The sequence below is a fragment of the Armigeres subalbatus genome, unplaced genomic scaffold (assembly GCF_024139115.2).
Source record: "Armigeres subalbatus isolate Guangzhou_Male unplaced genomic scaffold, GZ_Asu_2 Contig1499, whole genome shotgun sequence".
In the NCBI taxonomy this organism is placed as follows: domain Eukaryota; kingdom Metazoa; phylum Arthropoda; class Insecta; order Diptera; family Culicidae; genus Armigeres; species Armigeres subalbatus.
The window spans coordinates 1-13,337 of NW_026942285.1; the positions used below are offsets into that span (position 1 = coordinate 1).

At 40.3% G+C, this 13,337-nt stretch overlaps 2 protein-coding genes across 2 annotated transcripts; both read right to left on the reverse strand.

The window, feature by feature from the left end:
* Positions 1-1,828: 1,828 nt before the first annotated feature.
* LOC134202891 (trypsin alpha-like) lies at positions 1,829-2,850 on the reverse strand. The gene is made up of 4 exons (XM_062677873.1): positions 2,551-2,850; positions 2,250-2,480; positions 2,084-2,187; positions 1,829-2,021 (listed from the first exon to the last, which is right to left on the reverse strand). Exons 1-4 carry the CDS (start codon positions 2,848-2,850, stop codon positions 1,829-1,831), a joined length of 828 nt encoding a protein of 275 aa, XP_062533857.1.
* An 8,516-nt stretch (positions 2,851-11,366) lies between these two features.
* LOC134202890 (trypsin 3A1-like) lies at positions 11,367-12,392 on the reverse strand. Its single transcript, XM_062677872.1, has 4 exons — positions 12,093-12,392; positions 11,791-12,021; positions 11,623-11,726; positions 11,367-11,559 (listed from the first exon to the last, which is right to left on the reverse strand). The coding sequence occupies exons 1-4, from the start codon at positions 12,390-12,392 to the stop codon at positions 11,367-11,369; spliced, it is 828 nt and encodes a 275-aa protein (XP_062533856.1).
* Positions 12,393-13,337: the final 945 nt, after the last annotated feature.

Sequence of the window (13,337 nt, forward strand, 5' to 3'; positions counted from 1 at the left end):
GGAGTTCCAAATACGACGCCGTTGTGCATAAGTCAGACCTTTAGTAAGTCACACCACAGTTGTTGTTACTCACTGAGAAACAAGAGGTGTTGCTTGGGGTACCATCTATGGTGGGTGCAGATGGCGGACGGTACGTGGAGGAGACGAATGACCCACGCGTTGCATCAGCTGTTGGGAGAACCATCCATCGTTCACACCGCGAAAATCGGAAGACTGCGGTAGGCCGGGCACGTAGCCAGAATGTCGGAGAGCAATCTGGGGAAAATGGTTCTCGACAACGAATCCACCTAGCGGTGATGATGCCTCTCGTGCATCGTAAAATGTATTGAAAAAAAAACCCATAGAAAAGGTCAAAAAAGCTCTTTAGGAGAAGATTTTTTCTATCATTTTGCATGTTTTTGCATTAATAACTATGCATTGCAACCACTTTAAATTTTTTGGGAAAAACATTTTTCAATAATTCCGAATAATTCCAATAATTCAATAATGTTCGATCGGGCCAATAGCAAACAATGGGACCGCATTCCCCGTAGAATGCAACTTGTTGCGAGTAAATCGGGTAATGCTAAAAGTGTGTCTACAAAGTTTGTACACATACACACATACATGCATACACACAAACAGACATCACTTCGGTTTGTCGAGCTGAGTCGATCGGTATATAACACTATGTGTCTCCGGGTCTTCTATCAATAGTTTATTTTTGGAGTAATCCTAAAGCTTTTCGGTACAACTTTGTTGTATGAGAAAGCCAAAAATGTTTTTTAAGCGGAAATCCTTAGAATTTCATTCTCTACAACTTTGTAAAATAGTATGATTCCCTAACTCGAAATAATAAAAAAAATGTCACAAAAGGGCCATCCTAATGGCAATGTACACCAAAAAATAGATCTTTTCTTGCAGAAAATTTCATCTGAAGACGTAAGAACGAATCCGACCGTTGTGCGCTTCTGAAATCAATGACTCGTTTATTCAGGCAAACTTTTGTTAAACATAATTAAACAAATCACCATAACTCTCATTTATGGAATAGTGTATTCGTGCTGGACTTTTTCTACGTAAATGAAAACACAAAAGTACACATGGCCAGGCCATACAACTTAGCTCTAAACGTACCTGCGCTGGTTTTTTGATGACAAGAAAATAGATGGGGTCCGTTGAAACTTCGACGACTCTGATGCGACTTGCTCAAAGGGAAACGATGTTGGCTTCACGGAGATGGCGGTGGTGTAATGGCTACCACCGGGATGTCCACGCTGCGATTTGGCGCGCAGTGCGAAAAGGACCCACATGTGTCAGCTGGAACGTAAGTTTCCTTCTTTGTTCTACGACAGCGATGGCGGCGAATAAATGTCGTTTCTGCCCTCGGGGCGATCGCCCTGACGCTTAGAGGCACACGTACCCAAAACGACCTGGCTTCGCGTACATGTCTGATTTTCTAGCGAAATTATCGAGCGGATGAAATATCTGCGTCAAGAAACTGTGCCTCTTTTCGAATTTCAGCACTATTAAATTGTATTGAAATTACTACTCTGTAACTATTCTTTAAGGGAATGTATTATTTGAAAGTCGCGCCAAATGATTTGAATTTGAACGGGTTATTTTAAATTTAGCGCCATGCTAAATAAGTAGAGCTTTCATTACTTGCTCCAAATACGCGAGTTGAGCACAGGGATAGCTCGATTTTATCAACACAAGCCCTTTTTAAAGTTATTGTTTTAATCTTATTATACTTTAAGTTTACGAATAATTAACAACAAAAAAACGTAAATCAGGAAAAATATAAAAAGACACCTAAATATTCAATAATTGGAGGAAATCAACGCTCTCAAACTCCGGTGGTTTCAGTTATCCAGTTGCGAATAAGCGGGAAAGCTACTCGGGCATAAACTCCAGGTTCGTTACCAAGGCAGCTAGGTGATCCCCATGAAACAATACCAATCTGTCGTCCTCCAGTAACAAGTGGGCCGCCACTGTCTGTATTGCATGCATCACGTCCAGGCTCACTGGCGCAAAGCATACTGAAATAGAAACAACTATGTATTATACAGCACACATCAATAATATACTGCGAAGCATTTACTCGTCCGTAATCCTTCCTGCTGGCCACCCTGCACGACATGTTGCCTGATCAATCACCGGAATATCAACCATCTGTAATATGACTGGTAGTGTTCCAGGTACACTCTGTGAACAATTCATGAAGTTGAATGAAGAATAATGATCGAATATTATTTAATATTTGTTACCGTGAGCCCCCAGCCTGATACTACCGCACGGGTTCCATGGGGATAATAAGTTTCAGCTGGTACTAGCTGAATGGGAGTAATATACAATCCCTGCATTGCTTGTACAGTACGAAGCACGCAAACATCGTTTGCAATAGTTGAAGTGACATATTGAGGATGGTTGATAATCAAATCAACGCTGAAAATAGTGCCTCCATCCAGACGACTGGAAGAACCTCCACGTAGGGTTACCTAAAACATCAAAGATATAAATGAAAGTTATATGCGCAGATTAAAAATTAAGTTTTTTTGAGAAACTTACAGCATCCACACTGGGCAACGGGAAAGTACAATGTGCAGCCGAAAGGGCCCAATTGGTAGAAATTATTGAAGCTCCACAGAAATGTGATCCGCCGCGGATCATAGAGAGCTGATAGGGAAAGTCTGCAATATTGGCATCGATGCCTCCGACAATTCGTCCGGTAACGGGGGGTCTTTCAATGGACTCCTTCATACCGTAGTATGCACTGGGCATACGTCTGTTAAACCGCAACCAAATATCTTCATCAGGCCCTGCAGCCACAACGGTAAGGCATAACACAAGCACTGCGAACACTTTCATCTTACTCAAGTCCAAATGATACTTAAGAAATAGGCGAAATTATATTTATATAATTTTTCGTTATGCTAAGGTGGCACAGGCATGAGCATTACATGTAATTCGGTTTCTAATTTGAGATTAGATATGCACTGCAAATGGAAAATCCATCCATTCCAGTCGATACAATTTTCTCGCTTTATTACTCTCTCAGTGGGGTTACCAAATTCATCATGGGTTCGGGGTTTATTCGATACTCAGGGAATCCTAAGTAGGGCTGATGAAAAACCCATATTGATAAACTTGGTGTAACTTGGTACATTCATGAAATTACAATTTAGTTCTGTGAAGAATCTTACATTGTTCCATTAGAACTATTGCTTGACATGGAATAATCCAATGCTTTGGTTGTACAACATACCAAACTACTGAATACCTATTATTATATTTCTATCAATAAGTGTATAACGGAAATAAATATCAATTGTGCCAATAAATTAGATCTATTTAGCCTACCTACTACATTTTTGCGAAAATATGTAAAATCGCATGCATCAAAACGACATTTAAAAAAAAACATTCTTCTGTCTATTCTTCTTGTTTCATGGGATTACCTTTATCAAAAACTAATGCTGTAAATTTTAACGGTTAAGTCACTTTTCAGTTTAATATTAGCCAACCGGATTGCGGCTAATTTCGTTTCGATATAGATATAAATAGCAAGTAGTCAGCAGTTCGATCTAATCAACTTAAATGTGTAATGCATTTGTAGCATAAGTGAAACTGTGCACCATGGTCCACCGGGAATAACGAGGAATGCTCCTCCGGAAATTTAGGGGGTTTGGTGTCAGGCCCTGCAAGCCAGCACTTTCAAAAACATACACAACGAACAATCAACAAGAGAGTACGGACCGGAACCATCGGCGAAGACCACCGCGACGAAAAGGGACTAGCGATTGGAAACTCGGTTCGAGGAACTGTAAATCTCTCAACTTTATCGGGAGCACACGCCGATGTGCTCAAGGACCGTGGATTCGGCATCGTAGCGCTGCAGGAGAGTTGTTGGAAAGGATCAACGTTTAGAGGTAATCATACCATCTACTAGAGCTGCGGCAACACGCACGAGCTGGGAACAGCTTTCATAGTGATGGGCGATATGCAAAGGCGTGTGATCGGGTGGCGGCCAATCAATGCAAGAATGTGCAGGTTGAGGATCAAAGGCCGGTTCTTCAACTTCAGCATAATCAACGTCCATAGCTCACACTCCGGAAGCGCTGATGATGATAAGGACGCATTCTACGCGCAGCTGGAACGTGAGTACGACAGCTGCCCAATCTACGACGTCAAAATCATCATAGGAGATTTGAACGCTCAGGTTGGCCAAGAGGAGGAGTTTAGACCGACTATTAGGAACTTCAGCGCTCACCGGCTGACGAACGACAACGGCCTACGACAAGTTGACGCCGCCTCTAAGAATATGGCCATTCGCAGCACCTACTTCCAACACAGCCTCCCGTATAGGTACACCTGGAATTCACCACTGCAGACAGAATCACAAATCGACCACTTTCTGATTGATGGATGGTACTTCTCCGACAGTCAGGACATATCGTGGTGCTAACATCGACTCTGACCACTATCTGGTAATGGTTAAACTGCGCCCAAAACTATCCGTCATCAACAATGTTCAATACCACCGCGGTACGTCCTAGAACGACTGAAGCAACCTTTTTTTTTAACTTTATTAAGGTGATTATAGAATGAAGCAAGAAATCGGCCATTTTGTAAACCACGTGCTTTTCCAATATTTTTTTCTAGAGCACGAGATGAAAGAACCATAACGCGTATGGGGCTGAAATAATGGTAGATCGTTTGCTTAGTTATGCTGAACAATCATAATTTAAGTTTCGGCACAGTACGAAAAGTATTACGCCAGATTTGGGCTTTTGGAAATGTATGTATATAAACGTGTGGTGAATTTGAAATTCACCACGGGCTTCATTCTATAATCACCTTACCGTGTTTTTTAATACTGAAGCAACCTGATGTTGCCACTGCATACGCGCAGCATCTCGAGACAGCATTGCCGGAAGAGGGTGAGCTCGATGGGGCTCCCCTTGAGGACTGCTGGAATACAGTCAAAGCAGCCATATCAGTTCATCTGCTCTACAACACGCTAAGAAATGAGGACAAGGAAAGTGAGAGAAAAAACTACATTTCCATCCCATACATCCCTGGTTTGAGTGAGAAGGTGAACAAAATACTGAAAACCCACAACATAACAGCTTCCTTCAAACCATGTGATGAGGTGAAAAATACCATTTTCACTCAACTAAAAGATGCCATATCACCAATGAAACAAACAAATGTGGTATACAGCATACCGTGCGGAGCATGTGATCGGAAAAGCTACATTGGACAAACGTCACAAACATTGGAGAAGCGCATCAAACAACACCAAAACTCCATACGCACCAACGCATCAGCCACGGGATTCACTCAACACGCGGTGGAAAATGGTCACGCTTAAAATGAATTACATATTTTTGTGTTCCGTTCACACAAAACGGACCTCTCATGGAACAACTCATATTATGAGTAACTACCATGTTACTCACTTTTGTGTAACCGATGGCCGATGATTTTCAATGAGGGCATTTCACACAGTGAGAGAGCAGTCGGAATCCGGACCAAACCTGAATTGTATGATTTCAAATTGTTGTTAAAAGTAACCAACTTTTCCATACTTATTCGGAGGTTTCTCCAATCGTTTCGATAAACAAAACACAGTGCGATGATTGTATTCGCACATTTTGTTGTTTCGCCATCGAAGCAAAAGGAAAAACAACCGAAAAAGTACGAATCCTTGCGGTGCATTCTGCACACGTTCGCAATCGTAGCGACCCGAAGGAACTTTGACAGTTCGAGGCAAACTCACTTACACATACCATGCGTATGTGAGACAGTACACAGCGACTGGTCGTGTTTCACACAAAATTTTCAATCATTGTGAGAGTCGGTCAAGGCGTCGCCGTGATGTGTGAAAATTATTCATGCGATGTGTACTTAACTTTAAGCGTGGTCATCAATTTAATTTTGCTCACACGAGAATACTAGAGAGAATCAACAACATCGGGAGCAGATTAGCAGCTGAAACAATCCACATCAAAATAAACAGAGATTCGACGGTAAACTTACAGCGTAGTTACGTAGATAGATATGCGTGACCTGGGAGGGAGAAACAGATTCACAAAATGTGTAAGTCAAGCCGAGCCGAAATCTAGCAGTCAGAGTGAGCCGAAAACAAAATTAACGGCAAGCAAATTGTCTAAGGGAATATAGGTATAACAACAATAACACGCAAAATAAAAATTGGTCTTTTCAGGTGGCGCCTACGTTGATCGGTTTTTCTTGTTGCATAACGACAGTAATTCACAATTAGAAAATATTGGTATTGCAATATCCCTCTCAGTCATTATCAGTTTCGTTATGTTTGGTAAACCTTTCCACTATTAACCATTAACTATGACGTCGCCATTCGCCAAGTACTGCAGAAATGCCGCGAATACAACGTGCCCACACATCATCTATTCATCGACTTCAAAGCCGCATATGATACAATCGATCTGGACCAGCTATGGCAGCTAATGCACGAACACGGATTTCCGGATAAACTGACACGGTTGATCAAAGCGACGATGGATCGGGTGATGTGCGTAGTTCGAGTTTCAGTCCCTTCGAAACGCGCAGAGGGTTACGGCAAGGTGATGGTCTTTCGTGTCTGCTATTCAACATCGCTTTGGAAGGAGTAATACGAAGAGCAGGGATTAACACGAGTGGTACAATTTTCAATAAGTCCGTCCAGCTATTTGGCTTCGCCGACGACATAGATATTATGGCACGTAACTTTGAGAAGATGAAGAAAGCCTACATCAGACTGAAGAGGGATGCCAAGCGGATCGGACTAGTCATTAATACGTCGAATACAAAGTACATGATAGGAAGTGGTTCAAGAGAAGACAATGTGAGCCACCCACCGCGAGTTTGCATCGGTGGTGACGAAATCGAGGTGGTAGAAGAATTTGTGTACTTGGGCTCACTGATGACTGCCGAAAATGATACCAGTAGAGAAATTCAGAGACGCATAGTGGCTGGAAATCGTACATACTTTGGACTCCGCAAGACGCTCCGATCGAATAGAGTTCGCCGCCGTACCAAACTGACAATCTACAAAACGCTCATTAGACCGGTAGGACACGAGACCTGGACGGGCTTTGGGACAGTTCGTCGAATGACATTTCGTCGAATGACATTTCGTCGAATGACGTTTAGTCGAATGACATTTAGTCGAAAGTACATTTGGTCGAAGGAACATTTAGTCGAATGGAATATTAGTCAAATGGACATTTAGTCAAACGGACATTTAGTCAAAAGGCATTTAGTCGAATGGAAATTTAGTCGAATGTTGAAAGTGTGTAGTTGGTAAAAGGTAATTAGTTTAATGGATAATTCGTCAATAGATTTTTGGTTGAATTTGAATAAATGATCCACAAGATTCATGGATAAACTGATAAGAGGAATTCAGTCGACGAGAGAAAGTTCAGAAGAAGAGCGGAAGAAACGAATATGGATGTCAATGAGGATTTTGCACTTGAGCTAAATAAACTTCTGGAAACTCTGGTATATTATACAAAAATTGAAAAACTACAAAAATAGCAAAATATTAGGTACTGATGGTGAAATGCCCTCTATTTTTTTCGGCACATTATCAAAAACCAATGATATCAATGTTACTATTTCATCGTAGTCGGCTTTGGAACATTTCGTCGATTGACAGCTAGTCTAATGACATTTGGTCAAATGACATATCGTCGAAAGGACGTTTAGTCGAAGGGACTTTGGTCGAATGAAAATGGTTTTCTTATTCTTTTCATTGAAACTCTTTCTTTCACTCAATATTTATACAATAATTAGTTCAGAATTAAATTGTCTTCCAACCATAATTCGTTTATTATTGGCCGAAAATTTAATTCCGACCTAATGGTCATATGAATTTCTGGTGAAATGGTGACTGAATTTCTTTTGACCAGGTGGTATAGATTCATCGTAGTCGGTTAGAGGGGTTCGCCAAAGTCAATATCCAGTCGGAAATATTCTCGGGATATTCACCGTTTTCGTATTATTTATTGGCAAAACATACTTTTGCATATAAACGATAAAGACGGATCCATAAAAAACTGGAAAACGATCCATAAATAACATCTGAATGTTCCTTAAAATGCTACCATAAGTCCATAAAATAGTAAATGAGATTCCATAAAGAATAATTTTTCGATCCATAACTAAGCTAAAATTTAGCAATTAATTGGGGAATATGTTCCATTGACATGGTCAAGAAAAACAATACAATTCTTGCTATTTTCCCATGAAAATATGACAAATGATCCATAAATCTTTGGAAAATGATCCATAAAAACTATATTTTTATCCATAAAACTTCAAATTTGCACATTTTTTTATCGTGATGATGATCCATAATTTCAGTAATATGATCCATAATTTTAGTCATATGATCCATAATTCTGGCCGTTCAAATGATCCATAGTTTAATCCATAGTTTTGATAAATGATCCATAGATTTTATAAAATGTGTGGATCAATTAATATAGTTTCATTGGCCTTCTTTATGGATTATGGATCACATTATCAAAATTATGGATCATATGACCAAAATTATGGATCATATGGCTGAAATTATGGATCATCATCAGGATATAAATTGCGCAAATTTGAAATTTTATGGATCAATATATAGTTTTTATGGATCATTTTTCAAAGTTTTATGGATCATAAAAATATTCTTTATGGAATCTCTCGAACTATTTTATGGATTTATGGTAGCGTTTTATGGAACATTCAGATGTTATTTATGGATCGTTTTTCATTCTTTTATGGATCGTTTTTCCACATTAAACGGTGCAAAGTAAGGGCTGCCTTATTTATTCTTTTTATGGACCCACCATTCTTTGGACAATATTGGACCAATAATTATGTGACTTTTAGAAAACCCGAATAAATCATTTATTTTTTTATTGTTATTGGCTAAAGTTCTTTTCTTTCAAATAGCCATTCGACGGAACGTTGTTAGACTAAATCGCTTTCAACCAAACGTCATTCGACCAAATGTACGAAAATTTTTCATAATGAAATCAGATTTCGACTAAATGTCAATTCGACCAAATGTCCTTTCGACCAAACGTCATTCGACCAAATGTCCTGTGTATCTAGTGGATTAAAAAAAACATTTTCGACTAAATGTCCTTTCGACCAAATGTCCATTCGACGTAATGTCTTTTCGACCAAATGTCATTCGACTAAATGTCTTTCGACGAAATGGTATAGATTCACCTGGACGACCACTTCGTATTGCACCCTTCAAGAGTCCTGAAGAGTAGAAGAGATTATGCAGCACTTTCTCATGCACAATCCAGAGAGTTGGAGGCAAATGCGGTACACGTCAACTACAATGGCAACAAGGCTGAAGTTGTTTCTTTGGTCGCTGTAGTAAAGCAACGGATTCTGGTTGAATCTTGGCCTGAATCTCAAAATCGACGTGTGTGTGAGTGGGTGAGTAATTGTGAGGAAGTAGTAGTGAGTGAGTAGGAGTGAATAAATAAGAGTTAACCAGTGAGTGAGAGTGAGTAAAAGTGAGTGAGTCAGAGTAAGTGAGTAAGAGTGAGTGAGTGAGAGAGATCCGTTTTTCTTCGGCAGGTTACTTTTAAAAAGACCGGGCAAACGCGTCCATTTAAAGAAGGCATCATCTTCTCTGTCTGCCTTAGCGCCGATGTCCACGAAGCGGATTTTCAAGCTGCCTACAAGCAGCGTCCACGGAAGGTACCCAGCATCAAATGGAGAATACAAAGTCTATAGCAAACCTTGGTGCCCATACAAGTCCTCAGAGATCATGCGTATGATTTACGGTCTAGATCAGGCTATGATTTACGGTCTAGATATGTCCAAACCGTGTGTTCTAAGTTCTCCAAATCATTCTGGAGTTCAGACGAATTGGTCTACCAAGGCATTCGTTACAAAGACAATAGCAATCCATGGTGCCCATGCAAGTCCTTACAGGCCTTGCGCATGATTTGCGATTAAGGCTCAAGACTCCATCACAATGTTTTGAAAATTAATGACAGTATCGCTTGTTTATAATAGTGAGGCAATTGGTACGGAAAAGTGCAGCAGCGATAAATAAATTTTGTTTACAACTGGGGTGGGTGGAAATGGGATGTTAAAAATATGCCAGCTGGAAAGCTGGCAATGCGCTGGCACGATACCATGGTGTTCTTCTAAAAAAACGAGTCACGATGTTCGGTGCTGCAAGGACACGCAGCTAACCTCGAGGGTGCGTTGTTCACTGGCCCCCCTTTGAAGCATTACTTTCTGGTTGTACCGAGGGGACTATGGGCTTGGCGGCAGAGGAAAGGGTTTAGCGGGTCGGGGATGTAGTCCTGCGTCCCTCGTTTGCTGTTGGAGGTGATCCCTAACCCCGCACTTCCTGGACAATCCAGGATGTTTGTTGAGCAGATTCCCCCTCTATTACTTAGGAAGAAAAAAAAAACAGTAGACATTGATATTAGACATTTACAGATATAACATGACAGACAGTATGTAGGATCATTCTGAATCGTCGAACTAATAGGCAGATAAGGGATTCCTTTGCGAGTTTAAGAAATATCTGGAAAAACAGACAGCTAAGTGAACGCACCATGTTCAAACTCCAAAGTGAATCCAGCAGGATATCAGGACATCGCAGCAGAGGCTCATGGCGGCGAAGCCTCAATAAAGAAATAAAAACGACCGAAATCTAACGTGACGACAGGTTAAAGCCATCGCTCAGGATGGAAATCTTTCAAGTCAGCCCTTTGCACCACTGGAGGTGTACACGACCCATAACTAACTCTCCGATTTTCACAATCGCCAAATGTATCCTAAATATAGGAAACACACGCGTAGCCCTACATCAAAACAGCAATAAAATCGTCCATGTGCTATAAAATCGTTCACGATCTCCGCGCATATAAAAGTGGCAAACTGACGATTCTTCCTCCGAAGATTATAGGATGTAGGTGTTGCCGATTAACAAACTGATTCGGAAAAATTTGAGCCAGATTCGGAAAATTTTTGAGCTGATGATTATTTGGGGTATATAAACACGTGAGTTTGGGTCAGAAATGCCTGAGCTATTGCTAAGTCAAATCCGAGTGAATATGGCCCTCCAGGAACTGCGTACAAAGTAGGTCAACGTTCAGAAACATAGTTTTCCACGAAATTGTTGAATTCAAGAAGTATCAGACCTTCACATTGTTGCGTTCAAAAGTTATTACATTTTGAAAAGGCGATACGGGTCATATTGACCCGACTCGAACACGTTAGGAAGGTTAAGTCAAAGTACTGGTGAAGTAAAAATATAAAAAGACACGACACTATTAATTCACAAATCTTATATTCAATAATTAATGGGTGGTAAATCAACACTCTCAAATTCCGGTGGCTTCAGTGATCCAGTTGCGAATTAGCGGGAAAGCAACTCTGGCATAAACTCCAGGTTCGTTCCCAAGGCAGTTAGTTGCTCCCCATGAAACAATACCAATCTGTCGTCCTCCAGTAACAAGTGGGCCACCACTGTCTGCATTGCATGCATCACGTCCAGGCTCACTGGCGCAAAGCATACTAAAATAAAAAAAAACAATGTATTTTGCTTCATATATCAATAATACGCTGCGATGCATTTACTCGTCCGTAACCCAGCCTACTGGCCACCCTGCGCGACATGTGGCCTGATCGATCACCGGAATGTCAACCATCTGTAGTATGACTGGTAATGTTCCAGGAACGCTCTGTAAACAAACCATGAGCTCAAATGAACAACAAACGATCAGCATAGATATATTGTTTTTTTACCGTGAGACCCCAGCCTGATACTACCGCACGGGTTCCATGAGGGTAATAAGTTTCAGCTGGTACCAGCTGAATGGGAGTAATATGCAATCCCTGCATAGCTTGCACAGTACGAAGCACGCAAACATCGTTTTCAATAGTTGAATCATTGTATTGAGGATGGTTTATAATCAAATCAACGCTGAAAATGGAGCCTCCATCCAATCGGCTGGCAGATCCACCACGTAGGGTTACCTACAAACATCGAAAATATAAATAAAAGTTATACGCGCAGATTATAAATTAAGTTGTTTTGAGAGACTTACAGCATCCACACTTGGCATCGGGTAAGTACAATGAGCAGCCGAAAGGGCCCAACTTGTAGAAATTATCGAAGCTCCACAGAAATGTGATCCGCCGCGAATCAAAGAGAGCTGGTATGGAAAGTCCGCAATGTTGGCATCGATGCCTCCAACAATTCGTCCGGTAACGGGGGATCTCTCAATGGGCTCCTTCAAACCGTAGTATGCACTGGGCATACGTCTGTTAAACTGCAACCAGATATCCTCATCAGGCCCTGCAGCCACAACGGTAAGGCATAACACAAGCACTGCGAACACTTTCATCCTACTTAAGTGTACTACCAAATGATACTTAAGAAATACGCGAATTTATATTTATATAATTTTTCGTTATGCTAAGGTGGCACAGGCATGAGCATTATATGTAATTCGGTTTCCTAATTTAAGATTAGATATGCACTACAAATGGAAAATCCATCCATGTCAGTCGATATAATTTTCTCGTTTTATTGCTCTCTCAGTGGGGGTTACCAAATTCATCGTGGAGGGGTTTATTTGATACTCGGGGAATCCTAAGTAGAGCTGATGTAAAAACCCAGATTGATATATTTGATGTTACTTCGTACATTCATGAGATTACAGGGTGATTAGGGTTGCTTGTCAGTGTTTAAAAATAATGAGCTTATGTAATGTTGTCAAGTTACGTTTACATCTTTTTGTTCTTTGTTTGTATGTGTCCGCTAGAAGAAATAAAAGTTCACTTCTGTCCGAAATTTATAAATTGTTAATTTTTTTTTTATTAAAATTAAAGTTTGATCATTTTGGAGCTTTCGTTCCTATTTTATGTACATTTACTTTAATGTCAACCAATCATACTCACCCCGTACAATTTAGAAAAGAAAAAAAGTCGTAGAAAAGCTCCAATTGTTCCATAAGCCCTATTGCTGCTTGTTGTAATGAAATTATTCAATTCTTGAGAGTACAGTTTAATCACACCGCAGTAGTTCATATTATTCTATTTCTATCAAATTTGAAGTATAACGAAAATAAATATTAGTTGTGCCTATTTCTCATGGTACTTTATTATTATTATTATCATTTTTATTACAGAGGTTTTCAGCCCTTGGCTGGCTCACCTCTGCTCATGGTACTTTAGCCTACTACAAGTTGGGTACAAAAACGCCGAAATTACGCCGGAAAAACCAAAACATTTTTTTGAAACTTTTAATACAGATTTTTTGACCAAAAAAAAATTTTTTTTTGCGTCTT

Excerpts from the sequence above, each read along its gene's own strand:
- LOC134202891 (XM_062677873.1), bottom strand. The coding sequence starts at position 2,850 with ATGAAAGTGTTCGCAGTGCTTGTGTTATGCCTTACCGTTGTGGCTGCA. Across the intron at positions 2,481-2,550 it reads CGTTGCCCAGTGTGGATGCT|GTAACCCTACGTGGAGGTTC; the intron begins GTAAGTTTCTCA and ends TTGATGTTTTAG. Across the intron at positions 2,188-2,249 it reads TATCAGGCTGGGGGCTCACG|AGTGTACCTGGAACACTACC; the intron begins GTAACAAATATT and ends AATTGTTCACAG.
- LOC134202890 (XM_062677872.1), bottom strand. The coding sequence starts at position 12,392 with ATGAAAGTGTTCGCAGTGCTTGTGTTATGCCTTACCGTTGTGGCTGCA. Across the intron at positions 11,727-11,790 it reads TATCAGGCTGGGGTCTCACG|AGCGTTCCTGGAACATTACC; the intron begins GTAAAAAAACAA and ends GTTTGTTTACAG. Across the intron at positions 11,560-11,622 it reads GTAGGCTGGGTTACGGACGA|TATGCTTTGCGCCAGTGAGC; the intron begins GTAAATGCATCG and ends TTTTTATTTTAG.